Consider the following 24381-nt stretch of genomic DNA (forward strand, 5'->3'; position numbering starts at 1 on the left):
AGGTATCAGATTCCCTGAAGCTGGACTTACAGGCAGCTATGTGCCTTGGGACATGGGTACTGGGAACTTTGGTTCCTCTCTTGGGTCCTCTTCAAGAGTAGGATGCACTCTTAACCAACGAGCCTTCTCTCCAGCCCGTTAGTTTTCATTAAATTTTAAAAGCTGCATTTCTTAGGTTTGTGTGTGTGTATGCATATCCTGCCTGGTGTGTGTGGAGGTCAAAGCCTCTGGTGGGGGTCAGTTCTCCTCTACCATGAGAGACCTGGGGATCAAACCCAGGTCATCATGCTTGGCAGCAAGTGTCTTTACTTGTGGAGCCATCTAGCTGGCCCATGGTTTTGTGAGCTAGAGTCTCATGAAGCCCAATCTGGCCTAAACTTGGCATGTAGCTGAGGATGAACTCAACTCCTGGTTCTCTGCCTCCCAAGTCTGATTTTTGAGACACACACCACCATACTTTGTAAAAATTAAATCTGAAACCATAAATTGTTTTATCTGTATTTTGGAGAAGGCCACCCATCATGGGGAGTCCAGAGCACTGTGAGTCGCGCACCTCCAAGCACTAAGTGTGTTCTGAGAACTAATGCTGCTGCTGGTGACCGTGCTTGCCCTTCACACACACTTGAGAGAGACGGAAGAAGGCAGGAGTCATGCGGAGGGAGACAGAGAGAGGCAGCAGAGCAGCAGGCCAGTTCCCCAAACACGTGAGCAGAGACTCCAGTTCTGACAACACTCAGCCAGAGCTTCTGTAGGGGACACTTCATGAGGGCGAATTTTTTATTTGAGACAGGGTTTCTCTGACTTGGCTGTCCTGGAACTCACTCTGTAGACCAGGCTGGCCTTGAACTCATATATTCACCTGCCTCTGCCTCCCAAGTGCTGGGATTAAAGGTGTGCACTGTCATCACCCGTCGAGGGTGAATCTTGATAATCTGGAAACTTTTAACAAGTCCAAGGAGGCCGAAGAGAAAAAAATGTACCCCTTATCATTAAGAAATTCTTAGAAGTTTCCTTAAAAATACAACAAGACTCAGGATATAAAGCATTCCCAATACTACCTTAGTTCTTGTAATTTTGTACGTTCACTAAATGTTTATGACATAAATGGAGGAAAACAAATATAGGGCTATAAATATCTTCTAATCTTTATTTGCTTGTTTGTTTTGTAGTTCAGGATAGCCTGAACTCATTATATAGCTCAAGCTGGCTTTAAACTCACAGCAATCCTGCCTTAGCCTCCTACCAGTTGGAATTATTAGGCACAGGCCACCATCCCAACTTTCTTTCTTCTTCTTCTTCTTCTTTTTTTTTTTTCCCAGACAGGGTACTCTATGTAGCCCAGGCAGAGACACACTTGTATCTCCTGAGTGCTGGGATTAAAGGCATGTACCACCATGCTCAGACCTCCAGCTCCTCTGATCTTATGATCTAAAAACATATAGGGAAAAAAGACACTAGTATTTTACAATATATTTTTTTTTTAGTGGACAAGATATGAGAATTTAGAAAATATATGAGAATTTAGAAAATACATTCTTTGGGCTGGTGAGAGGGTTCAGAGGATAAAAGTGCTTGCAGCCAGTGCAGCCCACCCTGACAACCTGAGTCCCATCCTTGAGACCCATGTCGTGGAAGGAGAGAACTGACTTCTGTAACTTGTCCTTGTGTGTCTTGGCACATGGTGTCTACTACCAATAAATACATAAATGTAATTAATATATTTTTCTTATTCTGAGAGAGAGAGAGAGAGAGAGAGAGAGAGAGAGAGAGAGAGAGAGAGAGAGAGAGAACACAAGTGCCCATGAGCAGAGGGAAGAGAATTATCCTTTCTGCATGAAAACACAGAGTTGAAGCGTTTCCCATTTATCACAAATGGTTGGCTGTGAAAGAAGACACATTACCTTTAGCAAAGTTGTATTTATAGGGTCGAGGCGAGAATTACATTCAACCTGAAAAAAACAAAACAATTTTATAAATTGCTAGAATTACCATCCCAGTGATCTTATAAGCCAAAGAGATTAGATGTCACGTGTTTGTCTGATGGTTCAGAGTTCATCTAAAATTTTGCCATTTCCTTTTCTGATGCTTTCAGTCTTTTAATGAACAACATGTTGAATCTAAAGGCTTTTCCTGCTGGCTGTGACATTCCTTCTCTGAGAGACAAAGAAGACTGTGGCCCTGTCCTGCTGGGATCTCCTCCATGCTGTCCTAGCACCAATGGCCTATCAGCTGGGCCTGCGCATTGCCTCCACCTCCCTGCTCAGTCCCTCCTGCCTAGAGTGGAGGGCTGCCCCCTTGTAGCTAGACTTTTCCTGCCTGGCCCACAGTCAGGACAAATCTCTCTCACCTGCCAGTCCCAAGCCGCTCAAACCCGATCAAGTAAACACAGAGACTTATATTGGTTACAAACTGTATGGCCGTGGCAGGCTTCTTGCTAACTGTTCTTACAGCTTAAATTAATCCATTTCTATTAATCTAGACCTTGCCACGTGGCTTGTGGCTTACCGGTACTTTACAACTTCCTTGTCCTGATGGCGGCTGGCAGTGTCTCTCTCACCCAGCTTCCTGTTCTCTCAATTCTCCTCTCTGTTAGTCCCGCCTATACTTCCTTCCTGGCCACTGACCAATCAGTGATTTATTCATTGACCAATCAGCAACACATTTGACATACAGACCATCCCACAGCACCCCCTCCAACCACTGACTCTTCTGCCTCAAGGTCTCTGGCTCCCCAGTGTGAAGCTGAATTCTTCTGTGACTGTTCCCTTGCAATGGTCAGCAAAATCAGGGATGACAGCTTGGTACATCTCCATGTATGGGATCTTGTATCCTATCTATGAAGGCAGGGACCTCAAAGAAAATATTTTGGGAAGATAATCTTGGAGCACATGCTCCATCACTGAGCTATATACCTCCATCTCTAAAAGGACAATAGTTTATGGCTCACTCAATCAAACAGCTTTCCCTTGTTTTCTAAGAATATACACATAAGCCGGGCGGTGGTGGCGCACGCCTTTAATCCCAGCACTCGGGAGGCAGAGACAGGCGGATCTCTGTGAGTTCGAGGCCAGCCTGGGCTACCAAGTGAGTTCCAGGAAAGGCACAAAGCTACACAGAGAAACCCTGTCTCGAAAAACCAAAAAAAAAAAACACTAAAAAAAAAAAAAAAAAGAATATACACATAAAACCTGTGATAATATATATCTGTGGAATATATACCACAAAAGAAAACTTCACAGCTGTGTGGAATGAGCACATGGAAAGCCAGGTAGGATTTTCAGAGATAGACAAGAAGGAAAGGTGGGTGTCTGGGGACTTCCGGAGGCAGAGAAAGGCAGAGATAGACAAGAAGGAAAGGTGGGTGTCTGGGGACTCCGGAGGCAGAGAAAGGCAGAGACAGACAGGAAGGAAAGGTGGGTGTCTGGGGACTCCGGAGGCAGAGAAAGGCAGAGATAGACAGGAAGGAAAGGTGGGTGTCTGGGGACTCCGGAGGCAGAGAAAGGAAGGTCGTGCAGTTCCCGTGTCACTAGAGTGGCGAGTGTCAAGTGCAGATGCACAGAGGCAAAGTCAGGGCAGACTGGAGCTCACTGTGGAAGGCAGAGGGTTTCTGAGGTGACAAGGTCTGAGTGGTTAGCAGGGCAGTGGCATGTGTGCATACTGAAGAGGCAGTGGGCCCGTCGGGAGTGGCTCTAGTTACCTAGGCAAGAATCAGCAATCCAGGTGAACTTTGGATCTTGGGATTGCTGATGGGCAGGTATACAAAACTCCTCTAAAATCAGGAGGTGATCTAAAAGCCAAGATCAATCAGAGGTTTAATTTGCTCTATGTGAATGACAATGCAGGTTGTGATAAATGCACCATTTTTCGATAGCGTAGGCAATGATTCTACAGGTAGAATTTTAAAATGGGTATCTAATGGCTAGTCACAGTGCTCGGAATATAGTGGATAAGGTATAAATATTTTCTAAGAAATCAATTTCCATGTCTGGATTTAGCATAATAAAGCATGCTGTCCTTTATCTACTACTTTGTAATTCATACAATTGACCGTGTTTCCATGTTTAACTAAGCACAATCACCAGGGCCCAGTGTGTTTTCTTGCAGGGCCGGAGACTGAACCCAGGGCCTTACATGTGAGTGCTCTGCCTTGAGCTACATTCCCAGCCTCAGTCACTGGTCTCTGACACATCTATGCATTTTCCAAATCCCCAAATAGGTCTGTTACTCCTCAGCCCTGAACAAATAGGGGATGCTCAAAACGATGCTGACTTAGTGAACAAAGCCAGGTGTCAATCCTGAACTAGCACCTGTGGAGCTTCTCCTGGATCGTCCCAGGGCCACCTCTCAGGTCTCCACCACCAGAGGCATATGGGGCTCTGGCCAGGGAGTCAGGTCTAACTGGGTGATTAGAGGAGTGTCTACTCTGTGTTTTGGATGAGACCCCTCCTCTCAAAAAAAGGGAGTGTGGAAATAAGATATTTGGCTAAACTATACCTTTAAAAAATAAACGAACATGCTACTTAAGTCAACACAAGAAAAAGCGTTACAGGCCCTCTGCAACCTTCTTATTTGCTGAGTTTGTGGTGGTTAACTTCCCATAAGTGGAAGGCTGAGTGCCGAAAATCTGACAATAACTGCCACAGAATGGACAGCAGCACACTGTCAAGACCCACACTAATCAATCTGATGAGACCTGGTGACAGCTGAGGAATTATTTTCAAAACAGGTAACAGTAAAACCTGGTAGGTGCAATTAGATACAGCATGACCCCATGTGGTCATGTTTCCATGACACACTGTCAGCGGTGTGCCTGCCACATACATTTGACTACACTTCAATCCCAGCCTGCTCACAGCAGGACATACTTACCACGGCCTCCACAGCAGGTGAATTGTCCCCCACCACCAGTAAAGTAGAACACCTAGGAACACGAGGAAGAGGAGGAGTCAGTCAGCAAGTAAGCACAAACACTGTGGACAATGGATTCGTCATGACAGGCAGATACACAGCCATTCGGTGGGGAGACTCAGGACTTACTTTAATGTTTTCAGCCTGTTATCATTTTGGCCCAGTATAGGTCTTTCAATCTCCAGGTCTCTGCGTCTAGACAAACCAAGCAGAATCAGTGTCATTTGCAGGAAAATCATGGCCCTTCATGTGTTTTCTGGACATGTAATCCAGAGTATGACAGTCTAGGTCTTTTCTTTACACCTGAGGATGGAAGGGCCCTGAGCGTTCTCCTGAGGCTCTTTCCATGGCACCCTGCATGCTAGAGAGCAGGAACAGGGATTTTATGGGATGCTAAAAAGGGGGAGAACTTTAAAACTCAAACAAGAGCAATACTGAAGTCCTCAGGTCTAACGAATTTTCCAAATGGTCTGTAGGAATGAGCCCCTTAGGAGGAGGGAATGGCATACTTTTATTTGGGAAGAGGGTTATATTTACAATAGCTTTGCATAGAGCTCTTACCTTTTTCATTTCAATTAAAAGCAGGAAAGCTCTCCAGACCAGATTCAGAATTTAGCATTGCACTTTACTGGGTGTGTAACTCTGAAACTCAGAGCTGACAAATGCAGCCTTTCCCACCACATTCCCTCTTTGGAAAACTACCACTAGGGTAGGAACCAGTGCTCTCTCCTCAGCCTGCCCTCCGACAGGAATAGACAGGAAAGTAAAGTTTGAAACACTCAAGGAAAAAGGAGTTGACTTACATCCACATGTTACTCTGTCTGCTTCATGATGAGATATCAGCAAACAGAATCAAAATCAAGCCCTAGTGTTCTCTTCAGTGTCTTCCTACATGTGCTTCCCTTCAGGTCCCCATGATTATTTGCTTTTCTTGAATATATGTAAGTTAGCTTTCTTTTTTCTCCCTCAGGACAACCTAGAAACTACAACTCTTTTTAGAACTCACTGTTTACTTCTTTAAAGCTCTTTCTAAAATCGGTCTTATAGCTCTTCCACCCTAGAATGGTCAAACAGCACAGGCAATACAACAATGGCAGTAGATTATTTCTCCTCTCCGCTTTCTTAGAAGTCACGCAGATTTTAGAGCTGGACTACACAGTTAACTGAAGGAATGAGAAACAACTCTACCCATTATAGGAACCGAGGAAGAGCTGGAGATTTTCTTGGTTGATGTCTTGGGCAATGTGCAGTCTGTAGGTTTGAATGAGGTCCAAATTGGCCTGCAGTTCCTCCTAGAATAAGTGAAAGAAAACACCAGTAAACTGGGCTGCAGAACAAGTCCATCTTATTTGGTTTGTATTTTCAGTGGCAATAGCCTTTCTGCTCATGAGGGGACTTGGGGTGGAGCTTAGGATTTACTAATGCACAGATACACTGAATGGCTAACATCTTTTTTATTTGCCTCATCCATAGTTCAGTTCCATATTCTGTGTCAAATGAGGGCACCAACTGGTATATGGAATGGCATATACTAAGGACAGTTACATAGAGCCAAAAATGTCAGGCCCAGACACTATACACTATGATTTTACTTATTTCAAGTTCAAAAACAGGCAAAGTAAAGAAGAGAGGTAATAGAATAGTGGGTACTTTGTTTAGGGGGATTAGTGACTCGGAAGAATACAAGAGAACCTTTTTGGCTGATAGAAATATTCTACACAATCATATATATGGTAGCTACATATGAATACATAGGACAGAGGTCAGAGACATGCACTTACAGTGTGTGCATTGCAGTACATGTGAATTATGTCTCCTTTATTAATAAAACAATAGGATGGAGGCCACCCACCAACAAAAGAATGAGATTAAAATCCCAGCACTTGGAAGGCAGAGGAAGAGGATCCCAGTTTGAGGCCATGCCTGGGCATAAGGCACTGTCTCAGAGGCAAGAGAGGGAGGGATCAGAAGACTTAAAGAGTGACTGCCTAGAAGAGGCAGGAAAGGAGATGGGTTGCAGATTTTCTGTAATAAGCCTGTATAAGCTCCTTTCTCTAAAATAAAAGTAAATTTGTTACACTGATAAAATGCGATGAAATAAAAGAAAACAATGAAGGAAAGACTATTACTTTGGAGTTGGACTTTGAATCAAAGGTCCGCTCCATTATTTTCCGTGTGGACAATGGTGGAATATTATGCTGTGTTTCTGCCCTTTGTTTCCCTATCTTAAAATAAAGCCAAAGGTGCTGGAGAGATGGTTCAGTGGTTGAAAGCATTGGATGTTTATCCAGAGGACACAGGCTTACACTATACACACAAGATAAAACACTTAATTCATACATAAGCAGTAGGTAATACCAACTCGATCTATTCTAACCTTCCATGTTCCTATAGGCGTCTTTAGAATTAGGTACGCAGGCTGACCAGCCTTTACCCCTCGCTGTAACTGTTCCTCCACACTCCAGGCACCTCACAGCTCTTGATCTCACTGCTCAGTTTCTCCATCACTCACTTTTCCTTTGAAAACAGGACAGGAGGCAAATCCCCACCAACAATTATCCACAGGACCACAGTCACCCCTGCTGGAGATTTCAGTGTCCATCAGTTCCTGAGGGCTGAATAAGATCATCTCTAAGCTCCCCTCACAATAACATTTCTGAGTTCTTTACTTTTCTTCTTCTTCTTCTGAAATCTGTACTTCTGTGAAGCCTTTCCTAAACCTCCTGATGGCTCTAAAGATGTCTGGTGAGGCACTGGTGTTGTCAAACATTCACAGATGGCATTCTGCTTACAGGGGACAGGTGAGGGAGATGCTGATTTTTGTCACTCTCCAAGTGCCAAGATCCCTGAGGCTAAGGGAAACCTCTCCCATAGGCCTGGCCTTTGCAGGGCCACATGCCGTTCTGACTACAGGATCCAGTAGATTGCAAGGTACCTCGTTCTTTCCTAAAGCACAACAAAGCTTTGCACACAAGCCAGTAAACCCAGCTCTTCAGGCTGCACAGGTGCTTACCTGCCCAAAGTGATGAGCCAAAATTATGTCCACGATGTTGGTCGTCAAGCCTGAGAGCTACAAGATAAAAACTGTGTTAGGAGAGTGAGCATATGTGAGCCTTTCATGGCTCTTCACTAAAGGAAGGTGTACTTTACACATATTATCTTTCAAAAGCAAATCAAAAACACAGATCAGTATCATTTCAAAGAAATGTGAAAAAAAGGGAAAATATAAGGAAAAAACTAAGTATTCTTTCCATGGTATGAGCAGAGCTTGCTTTGAAATAGGGCTGGAAGGAATAATGGCCATTCCTTCAAAACTCTGAGTCCTGAGACTCATGGCAGTCTGCTGCTTCATGCCTGCCCCTATTTCTGCATCTACACTGGGTTGATGGCAGGTAGAGATCCACTTACAATCCCGCCCAAGACATGCAAGAGACAAAGAAAAAAAATTCCTTCCAGTTTTAGCCATCTTTATTTCAGGCAGTGGGAGGAATAGCTATATTTACAGAATGTTCTCACATTTTGAACATTTTTTTCTCCCAGTTCTTCCCATTTCAAAATGATGCATCTCATATCTAATAAATGCAGCAATCTGTGTAAATCTGGAGACAGTCTATTTTCAGAAACATCTCCAGCTCAAATGATCTTGCCAATTCCCCTTTAAGCTTTCTTCCTGGGCTTTAGATGGAATTCCTACTGAGGACTTGGATCGGAGGTGAGGCACTGAGTTGGAGGTGGGGATGCAGGAGGAGGTGAGGGAGAGACATGGACATGGGTGAAAGATTAAGGAGGAAAGATGGCCTGAAATCACCCCTGGGCTGTAGGTGAGCCATAGACTACAGCTGTAAGAGGAGGAGATTAATCACCCAGCTCACGTCATGTGTTGCACTATTCCTGATGCTCAGAGCCCCAGAGTGTTCTTAGATGTCACTAGGTTGTTACACATCTAAGTGCAGGGGTGCTATACTAGACAGGTGAGCACATTTTACACAAGTCCGACTGTAAGAGAATTCCACAGCAGATGCCAACAGCATTGTTAGTACACTCGAGTCAAAGCTAGGGAAGGCAATATTCCCCCAAATGTAAATAAATGTGGGGAGGGACAGACAGACTGTCCAGAATCTGGTCTGGTGATAGGAAGAAAATATATGCTGGGTCTCATTTACCTGGAATTTGAAAAACAGACCAGGCTAGCCTGAAACTCACAAAGATCTATCTGCCTGCCTCTGCCTCCAGAGTGCTGGGATTAAAGGCGTGTGCCACCACCATTCCTGGCCCAGATAGGTTTCTCTTTATGTGAGAATTTTATAATTTTCCTTATCAAACAGCCAAAATATTTTTGTTTGTTTGTTTTAGAAACAAGGTCTCACAATATAGCTCAGTCTGGCCTCAAACTCTGTCCTCATCTCACATCAGGCCTAAATAAGAAAAAATTTTGATCATATACTATTTTATTCTATAGTATCAAGTTTTTGTTACCTTCTCTTTGGTGATTAGACTTTGTCTATCTTTTTGTCTTACAAATAATGTTTTTACAAGTATCCTAGCTTGGTGAGTTTCTCGCTATGTGACCTTAAATAATTTATTAATTGACTTGGCTAACCTGAGAAGAACAGTTTAAACATTAAAAAAAAAAAAAAAAAATTGGGCGATGGTGGCACACACCTTCAATCCTAGCACTTGGGAGGCAAAGGCAGGTGGATCTCTGAGTTCGAGGCCATTTTGGTCTACATAGGGAGTTCCAGGACAGCCAGGACTACACAAAGAAATCCTATCTCAAAAAACCAGAACCAAAACAAACAAAAACCAAGAAACGCCCGCCAAAAAGAAAACAGTGGCTGCTATACAGTAAGCATTAAATATGTGTTAATTTCTTTTAAAATCATTATTGACCCTCCCCTTAAATCTGCATCACTATTCTTTAAAGTTCTCAGCTCCTGAATTACTACATGTCATGGGTTTGAGTATCAATGAGTCCCTGATACATGTGATCAATGAGGTTGTAGTGCTCTGGAGAACATGTCTTTTGGTGACAAATTACAAAGACATTCACGGTAACCAAAAAGTATTTAAAAGCAGGTATTTAAAAATGAGATTTTACATTAGTCATCTTGGTGATAAGAAAATGAAAGCTTAAGTTCTTTTTCTCTTATGGAAAACATCACTGCTTTAATTTCAACACCCATGGATTTATATTAAAACACAGAAATAACATTTGCCTTCAAGAAGAAAATAGACTGCTTCCACTTCAATCTGAAAACAGGGAATCATGTTTTAACACAGGAGAACCCAATGCTAACAGAATATGAAGCCTTTCCATGATCTCTCTTTTACTCTAATTTTTTTTTTTTTTTGTTTGTTTTTGTTTTTCGAGACAGGGTTTCTCTGTGTAGCTTTGTGCCTTTCCTGGAACTCACTTGGTAGCCCAAGCTGGCCTCGAACTCACAGAGATCCGCCTGGCTCTGCCTCCCGAGTGCTGGGATTAAAGGCGTGCGCCACCACCGCCCGGCTTCTTTTACTCTAATTTAGCATGAGGATTTTTATGTTCATTAGGTCATTAGTGTTGGAACTCCTGGCCACTCCCCCAGCTACATAACCGCACATGTGAAGTTCAGTAGCCAAGTAAGGGGCCTTATGTCCTACGTAGTTGGTGTGCTGCATGATGTCTTAATTGTGCACAGAGTGATCACACAATCTATGTGCATGTGTGTGTAGCTCCGGAAGCCCATATGCGCATGTGCAGGGGACTCCATAAGAAGCTGGACACAGACTCCTCCCCTTTCTTCTCCTCCCCATCTTCTCTCTCTGCACGTGTCTTCCACAGGCATGGTCACGCTCTCTTCTGTCCCTCTCTTCTCCTAATAAAACTCTGATGGTGGGTTTTGTCATGCCTTGTGGCCGTTCTTGCACAGTTACAGGGCAGCTTAATAAATAACACAGCGCCTCCTCATTAAAACCAACAATTAGCATACTTATTTTGTTTCCTATCTGCTGGCACATATTTCAGAGATCAAATTTCTTCATTTTTCATATGGTAAACATTAATAATCCTCATGACCCTGGGAACAGTAGGGAAGAGCTATTTCTGTGTTTACTAGAGATATGATTCATTCATTCATTTTATTTAAGAGAGTAAATGCAAGCCAGATTAAGACATTTGAGATACAAGAAAGAATCCAGCAGGAGACTTATATGCAAAATTTTTAAAAATATTTACTTATCATTATGTACATTGGTGTTTTGTCTGCATGTATGTCTATGTGAGGGTATCATATCTCTGGAACTGGAGTTAGAGACAGTTGTGAGCTGCCATGCGGTGCTGGGATTGAACTCAGGTTAAAATAGCAGCCAGTGCTCTTAACACCTGAGCCATTTTTCCAGCTCCATACATGTAAAATGTTTTTATGTTGAATGGGGATTCACACAGAAGGGCAGAGAATTTTAAAAGGAACTTTACAAGAATATTCCAAAAATAGGCAGAGATGTCACTGCCTCTTAGGGAAATTCAAGTTATAACCTATAACTTTTAAAAAGATGATAAGAGTTGGCGTATAGCATAACATTATAGTACTTCTCTAGCATGTGAAATGGCCTGGACTCATTCCCTATACCACAGGGAAGAAACAAATATAATAGCAGGAAACTCTTTGTTGTTGTTGTTACAATCATAAGGGGAAGAAGGGGTTGGGGATTTAGCTCAGTGGTAGAGTGCTTGCCTAGCAGGTCCAAGGCCCTGAGTTCAGTCCTGGGGCAGGTGAGGGGGTGGGGGGGGGTGGGGGAAATAAGGGGAAGAAGAAGAGACACACAAAAGAATATAATCTACAATACCAATTACATGAGGCTTCAGAACACATGAGACCAACCTGTTGGTAATAGAAGTCAGAATAAAGTAGCAACTGGCAAAGAGTATCTCTCAGGAAAAGGCAGAAGATCTGAAAATATTCTATGTACTGGCTATGTAGTGATTACCCGTATAAACATTTGTAAGTTATATAAACATTTTGTGATGGGTTGCAGATGAAGGTTGATGTTAAGAATGCTTGCATAACACATTCAGTTCACAACACTCAACAAAACAAAACATCTCATTTTCCTTTAAACTTCATAAATAGGTAATTTTCTAAGGGACCAGAAAATGAACAGATGGACACCGTCATTTAGTACTTACTTTGGAAGCTGCCCAATCAATCCAGCCTTTAGCACACGGGTCAACGTTAATGAGCACAAGACCTTCTACCAGCTCTGGATGATTGAGCTGAGAGAGAGACAGAGACAACTGTGTGAGACTCCCACTCTCCAATCTCTTAAAGCAGGTTTGTGCTAAGCCTCACTGCCTCTGTCTGGAAGGAAGACTGGAGCACCTACAGACAATAATACCTCTTGAAATCTGACCCAGCACCTGGAAACCAGTCTCTCAAAATGCTGTCAAGCCATCTTCCCTTGCATGGGGGCTTAGGGAAGACCAGAGTTCTGTTACTACAGCAGAGGAGAGCATGCTGCAGTGGTTCAACTCCTAGGGGGACTTCCTTATGAGCAAGTGTGCTAAAACACTTGCCATAGGGGCTTATGTGGGCTGCTGTGGTTCAACACGGGCTCCTGAAATGTTTTTCCTGAAGCCATCTGAATAGGCAATGCCACCCCCAAAACCACTTTCCTGGGATCCAGGAGGAATGTCACAGCAGGAGTCCTTCCATAGGGTTTGGTAGGAAAGTGCACATTTTTGTCACATTATGGTGTCAGTTCTTCTCAAGCTCACTTTTCATGGCTTTAACAATCCCCCCAGAAGCAGCATCTGAGTCTCTTTACAGTGTTCTGTCCTCATGTGTGGATTTTCAGGTCCTCTACACACACATGTGGCTGGAGCAGCTGGAACTTACAAAGCCAACACAAGCAGGCACCCAGCTGGGACCGCCACACTCACTGCCTCAGGAGTTGAGACTAATCCTTCCTGTACTTACTGCAAATCGGCTGAGGATGTAGGCTCCTGCTCCAACTCCAATACCAATGATGCCCTTCAGACTGTGAATAGGACACATCAACAATTGACAAAGTCAACTACCTTTGGAAAGAATATAAGCTGGGTGTATACGCAGGGTCTCACACAGTTTCCTAGACAAGCTTCTTTAACTTCTCCAACCTCAGAGTGTCTTACCTATATTAACAAGGGTGACACCACCTACTTTCAAATTTCCTTTTATAGTTAAATGAAATATGCTGTGGGTGTGGTGATGCACACCTTTATTCTCAGGACTTGGGAGGCAGAGACAGGCAGATCTCTGTGAGTTCCAGGTCAGCCTTGTCTACATTGTGAGTTCTAGGACAGCCAGGACTACAAGAGAGACGCTGTCTCAAAAATTGTATATATATATATATATATGCCTCAAACCTGGAATTCATTTTCACTATCACCTCAAAATTCATCAGCAACTCATGTCAAAACTACCCAGAAATATTTCCATTAGTTACTATTCACTTTACATTTTATATAATTTTAACTTTTTAAAAATAAATAAGCTTTCATTTATTATATGTATACCCTGTATCTATGTGTGGATAAGTGCAGGGTGAGTGCAATGTGCCTGTGGAATCCAAAATAGGGAAATGACTCTCCTGGAGCTGGAGCTACAGACAGTTGTTAGTCACCCAACATAGGTGCTGGGAACTAAACTCAGGCTCTCTGCAGGAGCAGGAATCTCAACTACTGAGCCCTCTCTTCAGCCCTTACAATGTATTTTAATCTGTCCCCTAACACAATCAAGTACCAAGCTATCCTTATCTTTTCCTAAACTACAGTGGTTGTTTAACTTGTCTCCATGCATTTTGCTTTTACTCCTTTACAAATGACTAGAAGAGGAATAATCCTTTTTGTTTGTTTGTTTGTTTGTTTGTTTTTTTGAGACAGGGTTTCTCTGTGTAGTTTTGGTGCCTGTCCTGGGTCTCAATCTGTAGACCAGACCTGCCTCTGCCTCCCACGTGCTGGAATTAAAGGCGTATGCCACCACCGCCCGGCAATCCTTTTTTTTTAAAGTTAAATAGTTTTACCAATGTATAATTTATATACCTACAGTAATCCTTTTAAAAGTCTAACTTGTGTATCAGACCAGGATTAAAATCCTTTGATGTCGGGCTGGCAAGATGGCTCAGAGGTTAAGAGCACTGGCTGCTCTTCCAGAGGTCCTGAGTTCAATTCCCAGCAACCACATGATGGCTCACAACCATCTGTAATGAGATCTGGTGCCCTCTTCTGGTGTTCTGCACTGTATACATAGTAAATAAATCTTTAAAAAAAAAAAAAAAAAAAAATCCTTTGATGTCTTTCCTTTTTACCAATAAGGACACTGTCAACTTTCATCTAATCTTTCAGACCTATGGAATCTGGTCTGTGTTTCTCAGACTTTATAACATGCCTTTCTTCCACTCGATCTTATTAATTAATCTTTCTTTTTCCCTGGCTCTCTGTCCTAGCCTATATGGCACCTATCCAGAGAGACATTCCCTAGCGAGCTTCATTTATGAGGAGCCTGCTTGCTCTTTTATCTATCATAACAGCCACAGACCTCTTTGTACTGATATTGCTTGGTGCTAAGGACCAATCTCAGAGCACAATACTTGTTAAACATGTGCTCTGTCACTGAGATACACTCCAGCCTACTTTGTCTAAGTCGTTTATTGTGATGATCTCTCACCTACACCCATGTCCCAACTAAATACAACGAACGTGATGACTCTTCTGTTTGTGAATCACTGTATTTATATTTAGGGAATATAAAGTAATAAAACAACACGATAATCTATTGTTTTATTTTGATATCTGTTTATTGGGAGTGACAGTCTGGGTTTCATTTGTAGCAATGAGGGGAAGAAAGTGGAAGACTATAGAATCTACTCACCTTAAGTGTGTAAGAACAGGAGGCAGCATTTCAGCTAGCTCATCCATGGTGGGGTACTGATACCTGAAACCCAGAAGGACACCTTCTGAATTAGAAAGCACCCACAGTTCCCAGTCACTAGGAGACCTTGACCAGTCCAGGAGTCTTAGAGAAACACATGATTTTTTTTTTTTTTTAAACCAAAGGCTCAAAGGAGTGATGTGGTGCCTAGAAACAACTGTGGCCTGCTCCATAATCCTCCATGACTGCCATGTGAGGAAGGGAGTATTTATGCCAGAGGAAGCTATACGAAGAGAACTGGTTAGATGGCCCCCTATGTGCTATTTCCAAACCCTTAACCTTCGCTCCCAGGCTCAGGAATGTTCAGCAGCAAGAGTCAAGTCAGGAAGTAGCTTGCAGTCTGCCAATCATATTTAGGCATTTAAATATAACAGGAAACACAGTTTCCTAGGCCTATGCACCATTATAAAACTTGGGTTCCTCAGAATAAATGTCATTTATTTCACTTAGGATAATACATATTGTACTAGAGTAAGTGTGTGTATGTGTGTGTGTACGTATATAGTAAATGGGCTCCTATATAAGGAGGCAGGATGGGCTCTATAACCAACAGGGAGCTCAGACTCTATCTGGTAAACACTATAAGGGATAGAGTGTTCTCAAAACTATTTATGCACAAGTCAGGAAAAATCTTGATGGATGTCACCTGGGCCAATGACAACTTGTCTTTGAGAGACACACAGATTGGAAAGGTCAACTAAGATTCTGTAACAAGACTTCTTGGGTTGGAATCCCAGCTCAGCTATTTACTTGTACACTGACACAGACCCTATAGGGTTCTGTGGATCAAGGGAGCTAACAACAAGCATTTAAACAGCAAGAGCCTGGCTTCTATGCAGAGGCAGACTCTCCATTATCTTTGGAATGTTTAAGCTCCAGAAGTCACTAGGAAATGAAGCACAAGAGGGGAAGGTCTCCCTCCTCCCTCCAAAGCTCTCATTGGCACCCTGCCCAGGGGGCACTTGGGAGTCTGTGACGCTGACATGCAGAACAAGTTTAGGATGATGTTGAGTGCCAAGGCCAGTCAGATGGTGCCCTTGCCTGTCAAGATGGCTCCAGGGTAAATGGTTCCCGGGTGTCCAAAATCCATCTCTAGGTGGGAACTCAGATGGAAAGGTTCTCCCAGACTGGCAAGCTCAAAGGAGTCTGGGTTCAGCCTATGTGTTTGGCACTTTAGAAGAGACACATGTGACAAATGTAAAACAAAGGAGTCAGGGGACAGATCAGAGTCCGTGAGAAGTGGGTGTTCCAGACACATTCTGCCTTGGGACTATAGGCACATAGGTGCTGGCCAGGAAGAGGCAGGCATTCCTCTCTCTGTGAAAACACACAACAGTCCTCAACACACTTACACACAGGCTTCTGAGACCAGGGGCAGAAAGACAGGCACGCAGCACCACCTGTAAGTGTGATACCATCACAGGGAGGGAAACACACCAAGACCCCTACAACCGGTTCACCCGTTTGTTCTCTGGCCTGCATGCCTCCCAGAGATCTTCCCTAGGGCCTTACCCTGTTGGGAAGGAGGGTGCCCCTTCTTGCTGGCCTGGGGCGTCCACGTGGCAGACAGCAAAGTGCTGGGTGATCTCCTGCATATCCTCGAAGTTGAAGAAGGTATTGAAACAGGATTTATCTATGAGATGAGAATAGCTGTGGATCACAAGTTCTCCAGCTCTCCCCAGTTTTCCTCTGCCCAGCAATGCTGGGCCACTGTCCTTTCCCTCCTTTCTCAGCAGCAGTCCACTTAAGCCAGGGCTCTGCACAAAGCCTGTGACTCAAGCTCTCAAGGAGACTCCACAGGAGGCCCCTCAGTGACTGGAGAACAGCTGCTTCTCAACTCTAGCAATGGGTTCAGAGTAGGAACCACCTTGTGGAGGTTTGCTGGGTTTCCTGGTGGTGCACAAATAATCTACGCACAGTGCTGTCTCCATGTACCTTCTTCCTCTCCCTGATGAGGAGACACTGACCTTCCCCTGACCCTGGCTAGAGGACAACCTCAGCTGCTGGTCATGACATGGGGCTTTGTCAGAACTGCTATGTGCAAGAAGGAGATGCTGCTTCATTTTTACCCTCTTAGTGTAGGGCCCTCATCAATTCTCATGCTAAAGATCAGTCCTGAGCTAACAACTCAACACTTGGAGTCAGCATGAAGGCTACAGGTTTGCAGAGTCTGTGCACCTGTACTTAGAATCTAAACTTGAGAGGGTATTCCAACACTGGTATTACACTCTCCCTGCCTTAGAGTCTAATCTCATTCCACAGGTTCAGTGTTACTTATCTGCAATGCTTTTTAACAGAAGTGCCAAGGATGTTGTATTTTGAAATATCTGCATATAAATAATGAGAAATCTTCTGGTTGGAAGTCAAATTTGAATATGAAATTCATTTTTATCTCACATATACTTAATACAGATTGTCTAATGATTATTGTATGCAGTATCTTTAGTGTGCCTCTGTGTTGAGTGTGACTTACTACATGAAGTCAGGCATGGAAATTTCTACTTATCACATCACAGCAGCACTGAAACAGCTTCAGATTTTGTAGTATTGTTGTGTTTGAGTTCGGATAATAGGGATACTCAAATTGTACCATGATAGAACACCAAAACTTAAAGAAGCTAATAATAGGCTGTAGAAAGAAAACTTAGTATTTCAGTGAGTTTCTCACAATAAAATTAAGTTAAAACTCTAAGTTTTCTAACCTCAAACATAAACAAAACAATACAAAACACCGTGGCTGAGGTGGTTGCAAAGCACTTCGAATGATTGTGGCCCTACATTCCATTTCCAGTACCATCACAACAAAAACAAGACAGAGGAAACAGACTTCAGCTCTGCTTTCATAGAAGTAGACTGATCTGTCTGAAGTGGACATAACAGAAAGGAGAATACAGTCTAAAATCCCCCAAGCACATGTCCTGTATACTACCTAAGGACGCTAACCCTGCACATGACAATAACGATGGAGTGTAAGAAAGACTCGCTCTGCTCTATTAAACACACTGTTTGGGATTGGAGAGCTGGCTCAGTGGTGAAGACACTTGCTGTTCTTACTGAGGACTAGGGTTTAGTTCATAGCACCCACTTGGTGGCTTACAACTGTTTGTAACTGCAGTTCTGGGGGGGTCTGATGATCTTTTGACATCCACAGGCATCAAGTACACATGTGGTACACATGCTGTAAAAGCATTCATACACATAAAATAATTAAAAAAAAATGAATACTATCTCCCCCACCCCCCAAAAATAAAAATAAAAATAAGAAGGCTGGGCAGTGGTGGTACATGCATTTAGTCTTTTATCCCAGCATGTGGCAGGTGGATTTCTGTGAGTTCAAGGCCAACCTGGTCTACAAAGAGAGTTAGTTCTAGGACAGCCAGGGCTACACAGAGAAACCCTGCCTTGAAAAACCAATAAATAAATAAACAAGTAAATAAAAATAAATTAAAAAATGGAATACTATTGTTTCCTTAATATATAAAGATTACACACGATGATAAAAAGTGAAGCTGTAAATCAAATACATACGGTTGAGCCCAATGTCATGGTATGTCAGGATAACTGGTCTATTTCCTTTTGGTAAGCCTCTTATGGTGACGTGGACCATACCATGGGGTGTTTCGATGTCATGTTCCTGCAATAAGACAATGTGAAATCTCAGAAAGGCTTAGTGGACCATAAGCCCACCAGAAAGAGGTAGTGCTACATACACTATTTGAACTTTCTAATTCTACTAATTAAATAGATAATAAATAAATATACAGAAAAAGACCCCTTGTTGTCCTCAAAGCTCAGTTTTAGGAGTCCAGGAAATCAAGGATTTGTTGATAAATTGGTAATTGGTAATGGAAGGAGATCAACAAGTTGGATAAAGAACCAGGAAATACTTAGGGAAAGAACAGTTAAGGAAACAGAAGATGTGAAACTGTTCCTGGGTAAAAGCCAGAGGCTTCAAAGATCTTGAACACATGTTCAGCTGCAGATAACTCTGGAAGCCATCAAAAGGAATGTTGGCCTAGAATCCTTCTCCTTTCTTGGATGTGTCTTACATCATCTGTCACAGGAGTGACTTCCTGGCTGTCATGTTCATAGCATGAATTGTAGAATGAAACCTTCGGACCATGGCTTCCTAGAGGGATGAAGGCATCTGGTCATGTGGTGTCAGCATCTTTCCCTAGGAATCTGTGTTTGAGACCACATCTGTGACTTGGTGCTTCTCTTGAAACAGGAGTAACCTTGGTAGCTTCTGGGTGACCTGCTACTACTCTAACTCCTGGTCCTCACTGTGTGTGCTCGTAAGACATCCTTGACTGCTCCTGGTTTAAGGTGTGCTGGACAGTTTGTCCTATATATCCCATAAGACAGGAACCAAAGCAAAACTAAGTTGAGAAGCAGTCAGAGTAGCGCTCAGCTCAGGGAACTAAGTGAATCCAGAAAGGTTTGCAATTGGCAGTGTTGGGGTGCCTGCAGCACAGAGAACGGTGGATGGGAAGGGAGAGGGGGCAGAATGCTGAGGTCTATTCTAGTCTTTTCCAACTTTTACATTTCTAAAAAAAAAAAATTATAGCACTTAGCCTCATGAATTTCTGCTGAAGTCTCCATCTGTCTCAGAAAGTTTCACATGGATAAGAAAGAATTAATTGTGCCACAGATAATCTTAACAAATGCAATGGGCTTCCAGTATAATTTTCTATTTAATAGTGAACTTCACTATAACTTTGGTTTCTCTCATGTGGAAAATACAATTTTTGCCTAATAGGACATCAGTATATTTCAAATCCTAGGCTCCAGACCAGAGTAGAGAGAGACCTTTTCTGATTCATGGTACGTATGCTTCACTATTTGACGCTCCTGGTTACTGATTTTGCCTATGAAAGCTCACTGCATGACTTACATAAAGGAAGGAAGAAATGAAGACTAGACTTGAGTATTATGAACTGGTTATGATATGAAGCATAGGTTTTGGATAGAAAGACTATAAAGATATAAATCCCTGTTATTGCATGGGCATTTATTTATAGACATGCCAGACTTACTGAAGGGATTTACACATGTATGTGCTTTGTGTGTATGTGTGTGTGTGTGTGTGTGTGTGTGTGCGTGCGCGCACACACACTCCAAGTTAATTTATTAAATATCTACATACTGAACCCTTATTATATGCTATACTCTGATGTGAGCTCCAAGGCTAATAGAGCACACCAGAGAGGTGTTTCTGCCTTAGAAAGACTATATTCTGGACAGAATGTCAACCAATGAAACCAAAACCCAACCAATACATAACAGCTCATGACAAACATAGTCCTGTCCTAGAAAATTAAGAAAGCAATCAAGACTGGTCGGTGGTGGTGCACACCTTTAATCCCAGCACTCACTTGGGAGGCAGAGGCAGGTGGATCTCCATGAGTTCAAGGCCAGCCTGGGCTACAGAGTAAGTTCCAGGAAAGGCTTCAAAGCTACACAGAGAAACCCTGTCTCGAAAAAACAAAAACAAACAAACAAAAAAAAAAAAAAAAGAAAAAGAAAAAAGAAAAAAGCAAGCAAGCAATCAGGAAAGTACAAAACGCAAATCCATGAAATGCTATCTGACACACACACGAATGCAGAAAAGTAAGGGCTCACACAGATTCTTGGTGGATGTAATTTGGAACAGCTGCTCTGGAGAAGAGTTTAGTAATTTCTGGTTGTATTGAGAAGGGCCTACCTACAACATCTGTACCCTCAGAGGGGTATGTGTGTGTGTATGCATGTGTGTGGTTTTGTTGTTTTTTAGAGTATCTCATTATGTGTCCCTGGTCACAATCCTCCTGTCAGGTATATCTAAAGAAATTCTCAAACACGGTTATATACACAAAATCATCAATCATGTTTATTTTTTAAAAACCAGACCCTGCCGGGAGGTGGTAACACACACTTTCAATCCCAGCACTCGGGAAGCAGAGACAGGCGGATCTCTGAGAGTTCAAGGCCAGCCTACAGAGTAAATTCCAGGAAGGGCTCTAAAGCTACACAGAGAAACCCTGTCTTGAAAAAAATAAAATAGATAAAACAAAAAAAAAATGAAAAAAAAAATCCTAGCCCCTATTAACAGGGAAATTAATAGATCAATTGATGATCATATCAAATGAATTTATATATCATTTATTTTTATATGAAATGAAAATGAGTAAACTAGCAGTTTAAGTATTAACATCAAGAAATTCTTAAAAATACAGTGCCCAGTAAGAGCAGGATAGAGAAGATTATGTGTGCAGTAAATCATTCATACAAACATTCCACAGCACACCACAAATTGTGTTTACGATATTTAACAAATATAGTACTGGAAGAGAAGCAATGTATGCCAATCTTAGAGCTTCGATTCCTTGAGGAAGGAAATGGATTCTGAAAGGGAACTCAAGGGGACCAGTGTCTCATCTTCATGCTCTGTTTATTGAAAAAAATACAGGAGGGAGAAAGAATAGAGGGAGAAAGGAGTAAGTCCTCTCATTTGTTAGGCATCACAGTTCAAGAAAGTCCCCAAATTTGTCACTATGATCATCTAGTAGTAGAACCTTCCATCTGCTTCACCCAAACCTTTAATAAAATCTTGCTGAAATAGTCCACTTGGGCCTCAGATGAGCCACTGAATGAGACCCCAGAAAACACTCAAATACAATGTGACCTTAACACAGGAGTCTCTCAATCCCTAGCCAGTAGTCAGCAGCGGTATGTGTTTGAGGGGATGGAAAATGAGCTGAAACAGGAAGAACAGAACAATGATAAAAATGGAGCTGTAAATGATGGAGTTTTTTTTTTTTTTGTTTGTTTTTAAAGAACACTTTAAAATGGGAAAGGGAGCAGGGCAAAGTAACTGCTTTGTCATCACTCACAATGTGCATGACATTCAGAGTCAAAATTGGACCCTTAACAAAATCTCAACCTTTCAACGGAGAGCTCAGTCCCTACCTCCCCATAATATGACTTCAAATCATGTAACAACCAAAGCATCAAAGGGCCAAGAGTCTTCTCTCTTATTTGTTGATCTATCTTGGTCTGTTGCTTTCTGTTGTCATTGTCTGGAGCTCCTTTTGGAAGAATGTGAATGCAAATGGTCTGAGAGCAACAGCATGAAGAGAAAGAAGGCACTAACCTCCATGGGGATTTGTGTATATATCTCCATTGTCAACTAGGGGAGGAGGTGCAGAGACCCCGGCTGTGGAGCTGATTCAATGGTCAGACCACTTCGGGGTGTGAGCTGCCGCCCGCCCCCTTTCTGCTGTAGTCAACCCTCATTTGTCTTACCGGCTCTTTCTTTAGGGACTTCCACACTAGCATTCTAGAATGTGACCCACAATGGCAGTCTGTGACCAAAGGGTGGAGCTCAAGATGGCTTCCCCCAGGCTCTGGTCTCTATCTCTGAGGTTGTATACTTTATGAACATGCTACATTCCAGGCTTATGAAACAACCCAAGCTCATAAAGGCTGCTGACATCTCTATCTATCTTGACTGCCTTGTCCTATCAACTAAAGATTCATCTTAACCAGAGAGCCTGTTAACAATTTGAGCTAGGATGGTACCAGTGTTGGATAGCCACCAAGTCTGGTTTCTTTCTCATGTCCTCTCCCTTTAGTTAAATGTGCTGCCACACTCCTACTTGCCCTTTATTTTAGTTAAATTATGATCACTTCATGCCTGTCACTACTTCTTCCCTACTAAACATGTTTGTTAGCATAAACTTTTATTGTTTCCAAAAAGCAGGTGTGATGTGTGTGGAATTCAAGTCCTTGCTAGGCAATTATACTTCCTCTGAGCTACACTCCAAGTCCCAACCCAGGGCTTCTTGCTATAATGCCCAGTCACTACCTTACTCCTGTACAGAGGGATAAGGTCCACTTGTGTAATCTCACTGTAAAATACCTGCCAGTTACTTAGTCTCTGTCCTATCACATTTCCCTGTTTAAAGTTCTGTGACACATTTCCCCAACTCTGGCCTTAACTTTCTCTTCTCTTGCCTCTCATGCCCTTCACTCGAGTTTACACACTTCCAGACATCTAGTTTTTCTGTTGCAGCCACCCACAACTTCCAGCCTTCCCACAAGTCACATTTCTCATTGGAAAATCTCTTTTGCAATATGTCAACCTAAAAAGTATTTTCCTCCTTAAGAACCGGCTCCAATATCTTCCTTCTACAACCTTAGCTAACAATGAGGAGAGAGAAAGAGCAAATATCCAACCACACACAATACCCCAGAACTCTCTCTAACCACACTGTGTTCAGGAATGTGCTGTGCATGACACCCATATGTGATCCTTTCTCTACCACTGAGAATCCTGCCCTAGACTTTACCATAACATTACAATAAAAATCTTTTCTTAGCACTGTGGCTCTGGTTGTAAGGTCTGAAAAAGTTGGTAGCCATCATACATGTGATGTGATACGGCCTGTTGGAGGAATAACCCCTCTACTTACAGAGCATACAGGCAGGTGGTGATTTGTGATTTTTTTGTTTGTTTTTGACTTCAGCTTTTTCTGTAAGCTCCCCCTACCCTACCCCCACTCACCGCTAACTTAATTCTCACTTGGTAACAAAACATTGACCAAGTAACCTCATCTGTAGAGGTTTAAAGCTGTTTGAACACCCTTGAAGAAGTGGTCACATACACTGTAGTAATAATATCTGGTCCTCAAATGGGTCCTCTACAGAGCAACTGCAATTAAACAGGCAACATAAAATTATTCAATCCTTGGCCAAGCCTAGATTACCCCACACCATCATTACCAGCTTCTTCTATGGGAATGATATATCCTGCCAGACAAGAGCTTCTTACTATCCACTAATATTTACTGAGTGCTGGGATTGAAGGCATGTATCACCAATACCTGGCTGGCTGAATTTCCATAAGTTGCTATTGATTATCATGAAAAACAGTGTTATTTTCCTCACAGCAACACAGTACAACACAGAGAAGCTACAACATCTGTTTAAGCTCTCGCTCCACATTTCTAAGTAGTCACATGGGAAAGAAGAATAGGAAGCACCAAGTAGACAAAGGGGACAGTGAGGGGCTTGTCACTGTCATTACACAATAAGTGCTTTTTCTCCCTTCTTAGCAGTTCTAACCGGGTCAACTGGAATCACCCCTTCCTTCACTATTCTACATCTACAATATACCTATGTTTGCCTCAGAGGACTTAACAGCGATGATACCACTTGTGACAGGAATCAAGAGAAACATCACACATATAATTAATTTTCACTGTTGAAAAAGATCTGTATGTTGATTAGTAAAGACAACAGAAGAGAAAATGGCTGTTTAGACAGAAGTTGTGAATTTGGTTAATGACCCTGAGGTTTTCATCACAGATTCTTTAAAAATTGTTCTCAGGCAAAACCAAGACCCAAAGGAAACCCTGGTATGGCTCCAGTCTCCCCTGACACCACTATTCTAGTGGACACCACCAATGTCACAGGACTGTCTCTGAGTTCAGTGACTATGCTGGGCTGACATTTGTTCTGCTCTCTTTCTTTAACAGTGTTCACA

General features: G+C 42.5%; 1 protein-coding gene across 5 annotated transcripts in view; it reads right to left on the reverse strand.

Annotated features, from left to right (window-relative positions):
- Positions 1 to 24381, reverse strand: part of LOC128100835 (protein NDRG3) — a 68926-nt gene that overhangs the window by 7615 nt on the left and 36930 nt on the right. For all 5 annotated transcript variants that reach the window (XM_052723529.1, XM_052723531.1, XM_052723530.1 and 2 more), the window contains 10 exons: positions 18384 to 18489; positions 16368 to 16488; positions 14796 to 14858; positions 12864 to 12924; positions 12074 to 12160; positions 7922 to 7978; positions 6097 to 6200; positions 5038 to 5103; positions 4870 to 4921; positions 1902 to 1949 (listed from right to left, as the gene is read on the reverse strand). In XM_052723529.1, coding sequence (XP_052579489.1) covers positions 1902 to 1949; positions 4870 to 4921; positions 5038 to 5103; positions 6097 to 6200; positions 7922 to 7978; positions 12074 to 12160; positions 12864 to 12924; positions 14796 to 14858; positions 16368 to 16488; positions 18384 to 18489 — 765 coding nt within the window. The remainder of the gene's footprint in view (positions 1 to 1901; positions 1950 to 4869; positions 4922 to 5037; positions 5104 to 6096; positions 6201 to 7921; positions 7979 to 12073; positions 12161 to 12863; positions 12925 to 14795; positions 14859 to 16367; positions 16489 to 18383; positions 18490 to 24381) is intronic.

This window comes from Peromyscus californicus, unplaced genomic scaffold, assembly GCF_007827085.1.
Source record: "Peromyscus californicus insignis strain IS unplaced genomic scaffold, ASM782708v3 Scaffold_7__1_contigs__length_154581171, whole genome shotgun sequence".
In the NCBI taxonomy this organism is placed as follows: Eukaryota; Metazoa; Chordata; class Mammalia; order Rodentia; family Cricetidae; genus Peromyscus; species Peromyscus californicus.